This window comes from Montipora capricornis, unplaced genomic scaffold, assembly GCF_036669925.1.
Source record: "Montipora capricornis isolate CH-2021 unplaced genomic scaffold, ASM3666992v2 scaffold_198, whole genome shotgun sequence".
In the NCBI taxonomy this organism is placed as follows: Eukaryota; Metazoa; Cnidaria; class Anthozoa; order Scleractinia; family Acroporidae; genus Montipora; species Montipora capricornis.
This window is the reverse complement of record NW_027179956.1, coordinates 52,926-66,345: the sequence shown is the minus strand read 5'-3', so window position 1 is coordinate 66,345 and position 13,420 is coordinate 52,926. Positions and strand designations below refer to the sequence as shown.

Here is a 13,420-nt window from a genome sequence, read left to right as displayed (position 1 = left end):
GCTCCTGACCAGACTCCGAGCAGTCATTGAGCCATTGTAAGCCCACTGGTTAAGCTCGCAGTAAGCTTTCAAAGTTGTCCAAACATTGCGCTCGACTTAAATACTACATTCAACGTCACAGCGGCCATTGGTCGACTAAATTTCGGAATTAACGACAGCAAACTATGATATGCAATGAAATATGGCCCTTAACTCCTAGCTTATGCCAGACTGTACTGTTAAGCATAAATGCCAAGCTAAATTGTTTTAGGGTTCTTGTCAGCTGTGTTGATATTGGGAAAACGGGCCGGTTTCGCGGGAAAAACATTACAAATGTACTCATAAGACAAGCAAGTTCCTTTCGCCAAGAAACGGAAAAGTGTAATAATGAACTTTCGCTAAAGTAAAAACCAATTAAAATAAAAGGGAAAGCTTGGATGGCGTAGCAATTGCGGCACGCGCGAAGCTTTACAAATAAGTACAACAAGATGCACTCGACTCTATTTAGCCTAAAATCCCGCGAAGGAATGGCATTTTCTCTTAGCAGCCAGATTGAGCTGAAGTTAAGAGCCACACGAATGCAGTTGATATGAAAATACCTTCATCGATCTTCATCTGAATCAAGGTTTCTCTCAAAAGCCTCTTTAAACACGCTGGGTCAGCCATTACTCTTTATTCCTCGGGGAGGGGATGCCTGGGAAATGGTTTGTTCGTTGCAAGGCCTTGGACGAGGCACGAAAGCGAGTTTTTTGTGGAAAAAACAGAAATTTCGATTCCGACACAAAAACCTCTCTCCCAAACAGCCGAAGATTATCTCCGACATTTCCCGGAGCCTGTCGGAAGTCAAAGCCGAGAAACATCGCGATCGACCGATCGACCGAAATGCAAGGAGCCTGTGTACGAGGGATGCGATTGGAGGAAACGACAGGCAGCGGAATTTTCAAAACACAGCGCCATTATATAGCTAGAGGGAAGTGCGAACATCCAAAAGATGGAATCTAGTAAGTAAGAAAACTGTAGCTAAAATGCTCTTAATGTGGTTTCTTTCTTTCCTGTCTTTTCCCACCGTAAACTGTTCGTTAGATTCGGTCAAGTGAGCGACACGATTTGGCACGTTGTCGAACAGTAGTACCTCTGAAGGCGGTGAGACTTCTTCGTTCATTCCAGTACATTTCCAAATCTCCCACCTTTGCCACTCGATAGAACGCGCTATTGCGTGTACTTGAGCTGATTTTAATAATAATTTCAATCTGAATGATCTCCAAGTGAGAGAAAACGCAAATGACTGGCCTTTTTGGGGCACATTATCGCCTTGCCAGTGGTTTCACTGACGAAGCTTATTTGAACTGGGGAACTGGGGACGCGGAGAAGGACGACAACATATCTCAGGGAACAAGGGAACTTCATACAATTGAAGGGATCAAAAAGTAATTTTGGGTTCAAGGGAACAGAAGCAATTGTTTTAATGAATCAACGACACGCCCCAGCCCCTCCCTGGTAGGGCCTCATTAACGACAACTTTAAGGTGGCTCAAATCAGCAAATCAGTAAGAGAATGAATGTCTTATTTATGACGAAAGTAACCCTCTAATGCTGTTGTCTTGTGATACTAAAGGCCTGGGGTTCTGCAATAATCGCTCAACCAGATGTAGTCATTGACTTGACCCAGCAGGTTACCATGGCAACAAAACAGCCATGTCAGAACCGCCTTTATCTGGTATTTAAATGCTTTTCTATTTCAAATACGAAATCGGGGATTACCATTTGCTATTTGTGAAGAGTGATTTGCAAGCTGTGAACAGTAAAATTCTCTAAAAACTTAACACAAGGAAACAAAACATTCTCCAATGATGTCTATAAATAATTTGATGCACATTTACAATAACTTTGAATTGCCTTTAGTCAAGGATGTGAAAAGCTAACTTTTCCTTTCTCATTACTTCCAGACACAAGTGACCAGCAAGCAGTTATGTCAGTTGGTATGTGATTTTTGAAAAATTTCCAAACACTTTGAAGGCCTCTTACCTTGACATTTGATTAGTACGACCAATAATTAAATAATCTATGAGAAAAGCTAACTTTTCCTTTCTCATTATTTCCAGAGAAAAGTGACCAGCAACCGACCTGTTCAGTTGGTATGTGAGCTTTGAAAATGTTCTAAACACTTTGAGGGCCTCTTACCTTGACATTTCATTAGTACGACCAATAATTAAATAATCTATGAGAAAAGCTAACTTTTCCTTTCTCATTACTTCCAGAGAAAAGTCACCAGCAACCAATCATGCCAGTTGGTATGTGACCTTTGAAAATGTTCCAAACACAATTTGATTAGTACGACTAATAATTAAATAATTTATGCTTGTGTGACTGGAAGAAAGTCTGTTCATTCCATGTAATTATACTAATAATATCAATCTTTTTTCTTTGTTTACTAGAACCACCACCAGATGCTACATGTAAGCCCTTTGATCTTGATATTAGAAGTAACAATGTTTCTTGTCATGTGCGTTTGACTGAACTGGCATTGAAGTGCCTCGTTAATATAATATTGTAATTTATTATTCTTCCAGCAATGCAAAGGTACATCTTCTGAAACTATTTCAATTGTTAAAATTGGGGACCATCATTTCACTATATCTCATGATGATATTCTGCAATGTATACTAGATAGTGGGGAAACTGCCATTTATGGCATAGTTGACAAATTTGAACCTACTACAAACCTGGTGTCCAAAAAATAGGTTTATTATTCATGATGGAAAATCAGATGCATTAATTTTGAATGCACAGGCTTTTATTGGCCTCTTTGAAGTGCCTCGTTATGGGGAGAGAACGTCATGCCATACAATTCTTTCTCTGTGTGCGATAACCTTGCCTGGATAAAGCATGTGCAATAAAGTCCATGTAATGAAGACAATAACATCATTCCTTTCTTGCTTTTTGTAAACTGTTTTATTTGTTCTATAAACAGCACACAAAGAGTTGTCCCCTCAGGAGGGGATGACGCAACCCTTGAGTGACACCAGAATCCCAGAAAAAGAAAATGGTACAAATTCATTTCCTTATTACATTACTGAACTAGTTACTATCATTTGTCATTTGCTTTTCATCGTAACAGTGACAATGCCAACTTCTGTTTGACTTGCTTAACTACAGTCTGCAAGAAATTATATCACTCCTGTTTTCTAGAAAAGGCTGATGGAAAGGACCCAACAAAGGTTCCCCCCAAGGAGCCACACCCGTACACAAGTAAGCATAGAATATTCTTTATATTTACACATGACTACTTATCAAGTGAAGCTAGGATCTATTTCAGATATCATCTCAACATTACAAGTTAACTGCGAAGATCATAGCTTCACTTGCAAAGTGAACCAGCCGACGGTCAGTGACCTGATAACGGTTCACAATTAACATTTTACATGCCAATACAACGGCTATTCTTTTTTCTCTCTTTTTCAGGGTGCTGGCGATGTGGGGGACAGGGGCACATCAGGGCTCAGTGCCCCACCAAACCAAAACATGTAGATAGCGGGAGGGGGGGAAGTCGGGGGGCTAGGGGTGGAATTCGCGGTAGGGGCGGAAATCGGGGGGCAAGGGGGGGATATAGAGGCGTCATGCGCGGTACAGCACGTGGCAGGATTTTTCGTACAGGAAGAGGCGCGGGCGGCCATCGGGGCAGGGGGAATGGGAGAGGGTTGATGAATTTTATTCGGGGGAGAGTAATCAATATCTATAATTATAAGTAAAGAGACCTTGTCACGTTACAGTCAAGCTCTGTCCGCTGTACTGTTTATTCTTCAGACTGAGAGTTCTGAATTTCTTAGTTCATGCAGAAACATATTTCAGCTCTACATTTAGATTTTTTCCCAAAATGCATCACTGCAAACATGCAACTGCATAGCTTGACTGTAACAGTGCTTGACTCCTCCCTTTACTTTTTATAGATATTGATTATTATTGTTGTGTTATTGTTAAAGTATACAAGTAGATGAATAAAGACATTATTATCGTCATCATCCTTGATTAGATTGAAAACAACCGATAAATAATTCTAGCCAGCCAATGTCTTTCTGTCTTTCTTCATTTACTTATATTGCAATAATTGTTAATTAGAATAAATATTATTATTATTGTAAATATTATTTATGGCCTGCCAGGAGAGACACACCTTTTTAGGAAGGAACCAAAACCACTAATACTTGTTAGCCTTTCATTGGGAACTCATGAATCCTTATCTATTGTGAGGATGTTTGAATTTCGGGAACAGAACAGCCTATTTTCCATTTAGATAAATGACAAGAAATTTAGGCAACTGAAACAATCAATCCAAATTTCCTGTTGATAACATGGACTTTCTTGTGTAAAACAGGGTCCTGTAAGGCATCCACCTTGAATGTACAGTATCATTAAGGTGTGAACAACATTATTCAACTGCTAGTGTCTGTGAAAAACACATGAAGCACTCTTCATTCAGAATTAACCTTCCCAAAGCAACAACTAGAAAGCTAATTATTGAAAATTATCATTCCTCACAATATTAAGGTGAGGTTTTTTTTTCTTGCTCAGAAATTCCTGTTACCATAGTTACAGGACACAAGTATTAAGTTTCTTATTTCATTTGTTTGTTCATATGTGGAATAAAACCAAAAAAGCCATCAAGTCTCTCATTAAGATTTCAACCTTGCATGATATCTCTCATGTTTGGTATCTCTACATACAATAACTTTTATAGAGTAAAATTAGTTATCGATCAGCGAGTATCTGAGTATTTATTGCCCTGTTTTATTTGTTATCGAGAATGAAGTCCTTTGATTGCAGCCCTGCTCTGTGTGTCAGAACAACTAGAAAGCTAATTATTGAAAATTATCATTCCTCACAATATTAAGGTGAGGAATTTTTTTTTTCTTGCTCAGAAATACCTGTTACCATAGTTACAGGACACAAGTATTAAGTTTCTTATCTCTTGCCTTTCTCCTAATAATTGAAACTGTGGTGATATTATTTTCATTTCATTTGTTTGTTCATATGTGGAATAAAACCAAAAAAGCCATCAAGTCTCTCATTAAGATTTCAACCTTGCATGATATCTCTCATGTTTGGTATCTGTACATACAATAACTTTTATAGAGTAAAATTAGTTATCGATCAGCGAGTATCTGAGTATTTATTGCCCTGTTTTATTTGTTATCGAGAATGAAGTCCTTTGATTGCAGCCCTGCTCTGTGTGTCAGAAAGTTTTGAATCGGTTCATAGACCGAATGCATAAATGGCAGCCAAAAAAATTTTCTTTTGTTTATGTGCTATTTAGCCTTAGTAGCCTCGATTGCATGGACAAAATACAAAAGAAATGTTGCTTGAGAGCGAGGCTAGTGAGTCTCATTAGCACATAAACAAAAGAATGCATTTTTGGTCGCCATTTATGCATTTGGTCAATTAAAAAGAATACATGACAACAAAGACCTTATGGTCTCAACCACTGTTTATTTAATATATTTCATATGCTTCCTAATCACTGAACAGAGTGTATGAACACTCAAGCTTGAAACAAAACTTGTGAGCCAATGGGCTCTCGTTTGCACGGTTCAAAACTGGAAATTTCATGCTTCCATTGCAAGGCCAAGCATCTGTGGCCATTGTAGATAATTATGCAAAGATTTTTCATTTTCACTTCATGCAAAATATAGACCATTCTACAGTTGTAGCTAAGCTGCCTGGCTTTAGAATGGAAGCGAGGCTGCCAGTGACCCTGTTTTGATACAAACCTTTGTGCTTTTCTCATGTTAATGTAGACTAATTTGAATCACAACAACACAATTTACATGATAAAAGCAGTTAGGTCTGTATCGATTCAAGGTCACCGGCAGCCTCGCAGCCATTCATAGGCCAGGTCACTGAGCAAACAACTGTAAAATGGCCCATTGCCGTTGTTCCAAGTAAGAATAAACATTTGCATTTGTTTTGTATATGTGCTGTCAATTTAACTGGCTCAATAAAGCAATTACTGGCTCAAATGATGGAGGTGATGTTATTTCAAGTTACTAAGGCTACGTATAAAATCAGCCTGTCATTCACTTGAATTTGGGAAACTGGGACAACCAATTTTGCTTCAACTAAGTTAATTCTTATTCTGCTAGGCCCTCTTGTTTGAAAACATGCACCCTTCAGTCAAGCTCTCATGCTGTTCACAAGAGGAGAAAAAATTGTGGGGTGGAAGCTTTTGTGAATTGATTCTGGACTTAGAGAAGTGAAACTGTTTTTTTGGAAATCAGACGGTTTTTCGCCGTTTGGAGCTTGACTGAAAGACTGCACAGACAGTTACCCTTTCACTGCCTTGTGGATGGTGCGTGTGGAAGTCATGAGTCTGTAGACACCTCCTCGCTTTTTGGAGCCTTGCAATTCCACAGGAACAAGGCTGTCAATGTCTTCCTTCCACTCTTCGACCGAGAGTTCAAGCTTATATAAGTTGGTGCCTATGTGTTTGTAATATAACAGCGTCGCCTCTTTTTGTCTTATGGACTTGACCTGGCCAATGTAAACCACCGGCTTCAGATAGGTGCTTTCCTCTGATACAACGGCGACGAAATCGCCCCTGTTGACTGTCTCATCACCCTCTTCTGGTTCCCCATCGGTTGCAGTTTCCCCTTCATCCAGACGGCCCTCTGCGTAATCTCTGGCTAAGTCGACCGCCATTCGTTTCTTCTGATTTGCTGTGCGGCGATCGTATGTATGTTGCGCTTGTTTTCGCGAATGCCTGAGCGCAGATGCTAGCGAAGCCTTGAGAGAGTCCGTACAGTCCCTGTTAAAATCATAGAACAATGTCTGAGTCATGATATGTAATATTACACTCGAGGGGGGAATGAGAGAACTGAAATTATTGTAGGGTAGTTGACCAAAGACTGAAAAACACTCTGTTTGCCCTCCAAGAATTGCATAATAACTGTTTCCAGTTTCACCTGAGACTGACAATGGTCCCAAGAGAAAATATAAGCAATCAATGCTCTTGCATAATTCTGAAAGTGGCCTACTTACAAACACTTTGTTTAGGTCAGAGACTTAACAAACAAACATGGACATGGGATTCAATTAGCTTGAGCAAACTACCAGCCATCTCTTCGCACGGATGCAAACCAAGTATTCTAGTGCATAGGACTGATTGATGAAAAATAAATTATTGGAATCCTATGTTTTTAAGCTGTTTCATGTGAGTCAAAGAATATATTGACCTCTTGACTCAACTTCCCTAATTTTAAGACTAAAAGTGCCCTCTGAATTACTAAGAATAACTCACGATTTGTCGTACGCCCAAGTGATAAAGGAACTTCTGAGTATGTTTATGGAAGCCAACTTTCCCGTAAGGCCATATAGCACGCTCTTCAAGTGGGCAGAAAAGGAGGCAGCAGTGAAGTGATCACCATTCTTGTTCTGGAGTAAAAAAAAGGGTAGTGCATTTGCATTGGTTGTGTTTTGTTTTGTTGTTTTTTTTTTCATTTTTGAGACCTTTTTCTTATAGAGATCCTTGCCAATGCCACTCACGTGTGTGCAAAACATACACATACATGTTAGGGTGGAAAAAAGAATGAATACTCAAAAAACAAGCAGGGTGATTTTTCTAAAAAAAACACCCTCACAGGGGTGAATCTGTTGGAAAAAAATATCCCAGAGAGGTGTTGTTTCTCTTGAAATCACCCCACAAGTGTCCAGGATCACAAAAAATCACCCCAATTGGGTTGATTTCATATCACGCAAGGGTTAATTTTGCAAATCCACTCACCCCAGAGAGATGTGGTTTTCAGTCAAAAACACCCCACTAGGGTTCCTAATCACAACCGTGAACCTTGATAGGGGTGTACTTTTCACAACAAAACACCTCACTGAAATGTGGTTTCACTTGAAATCACCCCCAAAAGGTGTGAAATTAGGTGCAAAAACCCCACTTGGGACATGAAAATACCTAACAAGGGGTAAATTTTAAAATTACCACACCCTGCAAGGGTAAATGTGCCCAAAAAAACACCCCACCACAGAATTTATCACTGAATTTTACATCCTGAAATAGCTTTTGGGGGTGAAATTTGACTGTGACCAACCCTCAGAAGGACGAAATGTTTTAAAAAACCATCCTTGCTATCGAATTGGGGGTGAAATGTGACTGTGAGCAACCCTCAGATGGACGAAATGTAAAAAAAAGCCATCCTTGCTATCGAATTGGGGGTGAAACAAGAAGATTTAACAGCTTTATACCTCTATGTTAGGGTTAGGGTGCATCCTTGGCTGGGCCAAAGTAGGGGTATTTAAGGCACTTTCCTCACCCCAAAAGTCCAGAAATTGAAATTTCAATTACACAAGATGTGAGAGTATCATTTGGTAAGTTAGTAACACCAGATTAAAGCCTTACCAGCAGGAGGTATCTACCACTGGAATCGGTCACCATATGCGGCCGATAATCTTTTATGTATGACAGAAGCAGTCGACATAGCTCGTCCTGTGGCTGAAAAAGATTAGTGGCATTTACCTGAATGTTTGGTCAATCATCAAACTAAACGGTAAGTCAACACTTTTGATTGCTGAACACACATTGTACAAATTTCTAACAATTTGAGATTGGCATAAATTGCCAGCTAGCCAGTTTGAGAACAGAATCAACATCGATGGATTTCAACAAATGTTTATGGATGGAGCGCTTCATCCATGTCAATCAGTAGAAATTTCAGGTCAATTATCTCAGATCACCATGAGTGTGGCAAATTGTCCCAAAACAGGCTACCCTTTTGTGATGAGATTGATGTAAATAAATTATGCTTATTCTACAAAATTATGCTGAAATGGATCTTGCCCAGAGTACCTGACAAATAAAATAATTAGTGCATATCAGCGACATGTCAACCAGAACCTCACGCTATGATGATACAACTTTACCCTGCGCTAGATGTAAATGTGACACAGAAGGTGGAAAAAACCTTTCTTGCTACAGCCACAAAACTTTGGAACTCTCTACCTATTAATACAAGATCTAGCACCAGTATTATTGCCTTCAAACAGAATTATTGTAATCTTATAAAGAAAGGTTATGCTGGCTTTGATAGCTTTCCCATTTCATAAAATTTTCACTCTTTGAATATTACATTTTACCCTTTTTAATATTTGTAACTTACATGTAGTTTTATATATTTTAGGGGAGGGCCACAAGTTTACCAGTTCTCAACTATAATGTGTCACCCTTGGTAAATCAAGTTATTTATTTATTATTGATTGATTTCTTTATTTACTTACTTAATTTATTGGAACCAAAGAGAAGATTGTCTAACCTGTAGAGCCAGCTCGTCTCGTCCAGAAAACTTCCTTGTCTTGTAGTTATTAAAGTGGAGGACAATGTCCCCACTATCCTTGACAATCAAATAATTCTTCCCAGTGGAGCTCTTTGGGTCAAAGTTACTAGCCTGTTCCCCTGACAGGACTTCCAGGGTCCTTATTTCCAATCCCCGTGCCGGGGGAATAAACACGTACAAGGATAGCATTATTAGGTCACAAAATTCTTTGGCTTTGAACTTCATCGGGCCTGTCAATTCAAACTTTTCTCTTTGCTTGCTAACGGCGGAAACCACTTCCTCCCTTTTTTTAAAGACAAAAGCCAAAAAACAAAAAAATGAATAAGGTTCACACAGGTTGGGCTGTCCAGAACAAAGGGAAAGTGAATGATTCAGGTCAAAACTACTGCAGCCAAGAGAGATGTATCTTGCAAACAATGGTTAATCAATTTACTTTAAGTGCCAATTTCTCCTGAAGCTCTAAGCTTCCCTCAAATTAGTGTGACTGGGAACTAACACAATTGTTTGAATCTTAACAATCTGTAGTGTACAGCTAGTTATGCAATATACTGAATACTAATTTTAGTCTATGCCGTCACAGAGTGAGCAAAAAGCAGATTTCATGCTAAGACTAACCAAGGGATCCAGCGATTTTGGGCAGAAAGATCTTCCATCGTGGTTGGCCTTTCCAAATCACCTGCTTTTTGGAGAATTCTGGCTTGCGTTCTGAGTTGGCGGATAATCGGCACCCCTTTGAAGTCAGGAGCATCCTCTTTGTTCACAAATTTTATTGGGTACAGCAGCGAGCTAAGGTGATTTGACACCGTGGCTGAACTGCAATTTCGTTCTTCCTGCAAGGAAACAGAACAGGTTAATTGAGGCTCAAAACAGCCAAAAATCAATAAGTAAATAGAGAAGTGTAAATGAAAGAAAAGCAAAGGAACTTTATTCAAGTGTCTATTAGTTCTACAACTAAATGTGAGCCTGTAATACTTGTGTGTACTGCTCAAAATGGCAAATATTGGAGGGACTGAGTAGTTACTCGCTACACAAGTAAGCATCACAGATAAATTGCGCTACAATTGTGACCCATAACCTTTGCATCTGAGGAATTGTTTTAAAGTAATTTCTCGCCATAAATCAATGGACTTTTTTACATCAGGTCGTGTGCCAACTTGTTTTGATTACACAGGGACAGCTAGTGTATACATTCAACTCACGGAGGATGGAACCCTTTAAACTCTGTTGGTAAGGCAATTTTTTACCATCAGCAGATAGGTAAAAAGTTATATTATCAGAATATTTATCACTGACATGTAGCAGAAATTCATCAAAGGCAAGAGCCTCTGGGTGAAAGTGATCAAGCTTGAAAGTCAAAATTTCACCAACCAAGCAATAAATCAGTGATACAAAAATTTTCCAATTTGTTGGTAATTTCTTTCTTTCAGAAAAAGTATGAAGTCATATTACTAATAATAAAAACAATACTGAAAAAATTGAAGGAACTCAGCCAGATGAGTAATTATAAAAAACTTGAATAAGCATTCTATAGATAAAAAAAAAAAAAAACATTGCTGCAAGCTTTCCACCACTAGAGCTGAGGTCTTCAACGGGCAAAATGATGAATGAAGTGAAAATTGGGAGAACATATAGTGAGTTAAAAATGATAACAATCATTGTTATCATTTTCATTTTTATATATTCTCCAAATTTTTACTTCAAGCTTTCAACCACTAGAGCTGAGGTCTTCAACGGGCAAAATGATGAATGAAGTGAAAATTGGGAGAATATATAGTGAGATAAAAATGATAACAATTATTGTTATGAATTTTATTTTTATATTTTCTCCAAATTTTCATGTCATTCATCATTTTGCCCGTTGAAGACCTCAGCTCTAGTGGTCGAAAGTTTGCAGCAATTGTTTATGTGTTTTAACCAGAGAACGCCCGTTCAAGTTTTTTTTTATCAAAAACAATATTATTATTGACTTCTTACCATGCAAAGTTGACTTTTTAACAGCTAGCTATTTATAATTTATCTTTAATTTGATAAAGGCAGCATTGAAAAGAGATTTCAGATTATTATCAGCATAAAGCAAGTTTCAACAGCAGATTGGTAAAAAGATAACACATTGTTGACCATACTATTATTCTTTCTTTGATAAGTCTTGGACCTGATTTGGTTGTGAATGGCCAAGAATATTTTAATCATACCTGTCAGCAATGGGGATTACCTCTGTGTTAAAACCTGAGAAACTTTTTTGGGTTTTGTTAGCTCGTGGTAGGATTAGGTTATTGTTTGATGTTTTCTGCTCTTTTGTTTTCCTAAGGGTTCCATCCTTTGTGAGTTTCACAGGTTTTTACCCCGAGGGTGAGCCCCTGTGTAATCAAAACAAGTTGACACACGACCTGATGTAAAAAGTCCATTGATTTATGGCGAGAAATTACTTTAAAACAATACCTCCGATGCAAAAGTTATGGGTCACAATTGTAGCGCAATTTATCTGTGATGGTTACTTGTGTAGCGAGTAACTCCTCAGTCCCTCCAATGTTCGCCATTTTCAGCAGTTTCTTTACACACAAGTATTACGGGCTCGCATTTTTTACTAAACCGCTGGCAACACAATGCAGGCGCGACGATTTTTGCGATTTCAGTTAAAGTGGGAGTAAATTTTGTGATCTTAATTGATAAAAATTGCAATTGGATGTTTTCGTTAATTTGGAGCCTTTTTCTACAACGCTCTAATTAAACAAAATGGTGGCCATTGATGTGGTTTTCAGTCCCCGGCCGTGAGTGTTGGGTGGTTCACTTAGGCGTTTCCACAAAGGTGTCAAAACTTAATTTACGAAAGCATGTAAAGAATCTCTCTCACCTTTAGAAATTCAACGTAACCTTCGATCAAGGGAGTTCTCAAAAAGCACTCTGGTAAAATTTCTGCATCACGTCCTAACGTATTTTTAACGTAACCCAGAAAGCCTGCAAAGAATAAAAAAAGAGTGGTTGTTAACTAGACTTGTAGCGTCACCCAAATATCGGTCATCACTTAATGTAAACGTGGAAATTAAAGCCAAAAAAAACCAAAGATACTTACAAAGCATTCTCTCTTGAGCCTTGTCGTAAGTGGAAAGGGCCACCGGTGCTTTCTCTCTTTCAAAGTTAACTGTCTGGGTAAAGAATTTCTTTACGGAAGCCAAGAATTTTCGGACTGTCTCGGGTAGCTCATCGAATTTGACGGAATAAGGGGTTTTGCGCTTGTTCCCTCCTGGTGCTGAATTCGGGGTAGATTCCGCGTGAATTTCACCCTCACTGACGTCGTGTTCATCTTCGGATCGGGTTAGGCTCACGTTGGTCGCTTCTTGTTCCTTCGAAGTATAGCAGTCAACGAGTGGTTCTTCCAAGTTTTCTTGTTCGGGCGGGACGGGTAATACCGGGAAATCGTCCACGATTTCGATTAGATGAACTGACGAGTTATCTGCAGCACTGGAGGAGCAAGGCATTTGGTGTTCCATTGCGGAAAAGGTGATTTCAACAAAAAAAATACCCAAGCGAGTGATCTGTTGGCGTCCTCAATGATGATATGGAAGAAATGATTTACTGGTGCGAGAAAAATGCTTTGCGAGCTGCGAGATCACACACACCGACACTGTGTCACACTTTATTTATTCATTATTGCATAACTTCATACTTTCATATAACCGCCCTGTTTGGCGGGAAAAGAAGAAACGCAGCGATTACTGTTTTTCAAAGGTACCAAGCCCGCCTACCTCAATGCATTGGTGTTTTTAATTTCTCAGAGACATACTCAAATACGACACTTTCTGTTCAGTGTACACGTTATGGTACATGAAAGTCCTTGTAATGGAGAGTTTTAAAAGTCTTAGATATTCGTTACAAAGCTGTTATCGCATGACTTTATAACTTCTTTTCTTTTTAGATGTTAATGTTACCCAATAAGGGTGCGTTTGATTGGGAAATCCTGAATTTGGGTCCTCGTATTTCCATTCGAAAGCAAAAGTTGTGGCGGTTTTCACTCATTAAAACCCTTCCTAACATAAATTTCCAAATGGTGAAATCTACGACAAAATCCGATTTCAGATTTTGCGTTCGATTGGAAATCCGAAGATCTAGATCCGG

The 13,420-nt window shown here is 38.8% G+C and overlaps 2 protein-coding genes across 2 annotated transcripts; one reads left to right on the top strand and one right to left on the bottom strand.

Moving 5' to 3' along the window:
• The first annotated feature begins 911 nt into the window (after positions 1-911).
• On the top strand, positions 912-5,992 carry LOC138034799 (guanyl-specific ribonuclease pgl-1-like). Its single transcript, XM_068881904.1, has 8 exons — positions 912-980; positions 1,925-1,957; positions 2,081-2,113; positions 2,237-2,269; positions 2,414-2,434; positions 2,950-3,024; positions 3,168-3,227; positions 3,441-5,992. The coding sequence occupies exons 1-8, from the start codon at positions 971-973 to the stop codon at positions 3,725-3,727; spliced, it is 552 nt and encodes a 183-aa protein (XP_068738005.1). The 5' UTR covers positions 912-970; the 3' UTR covers positions 3,728-5,992.
• LOC138034800 (uncharacterized) lies at positions 5,443-12,810 on the bottom strand. Its single transcript, XM_068881905.1, has 7 exons — positions 12,378-12,810; positions 12,159-12,262; positions 9,923-10,137; positions 9,287-9,590; positions 8,377-8,469; positions 7,270-7,403; positions 5,443-6,777 (listed from the first exon to the last, which is right to left on the bottom strand). Exons 1-7 carry the CDS (start codon positions 12,793-12,795, stop codon positions 6,297-6,299), a joined length of 1,749 nt encoding a protein of 582 aa, XP_068738006.1. The 5' UTR covers positions 12,796-12,810; the 3' UTR covers positions 5,443-6,296.
• Between the last annotated feature and the right edge of the window lie 610 nt (positions 12,811-13,420).

Excerpts from the sequence above, each read along its gene's own strand:
- LOC138034799 (XM_068881904.1), top strand. Across the intron at positions 2,270-2,413 it reads GCAACCAATCATGCCAGTTG|AACCACCACCAGATGCTACA; the intron begins GTATGTGACCTT and ends TTTGTTTACTAG. Across the intron at positions 3,228-3,440 it reads GGAGCCACACCCGTACACAA|GGTGCTGGCGATGTGGGGGA; the intron begins GTAAGCATAGAA and ends TCTCTTTTTCAG.
- LOC138034800 (XM_068881905.1), bottom strand. The coding sequence starts at position 12,795 with ATGGAACACCAAATGCCTTGCTCCTCCAGTGCTGCAGATAACTCGTCA. Across the intron at positions 12,263-12,377 it reads GGCTCAAGAGAGAATGCTTT|GCTTTCTGGGTTACGTTAAA; the intron begins GTAAGTATCTTT and ends TATTCTTTGCAG. Across the intron at positions 6,778-7,269 it reads ACTTGGGCGTACGACAAATC|GGACTGTACGGACTCTCTCA; the intron begins GTGAGTTATTCT and ends TGATTTTAACAG.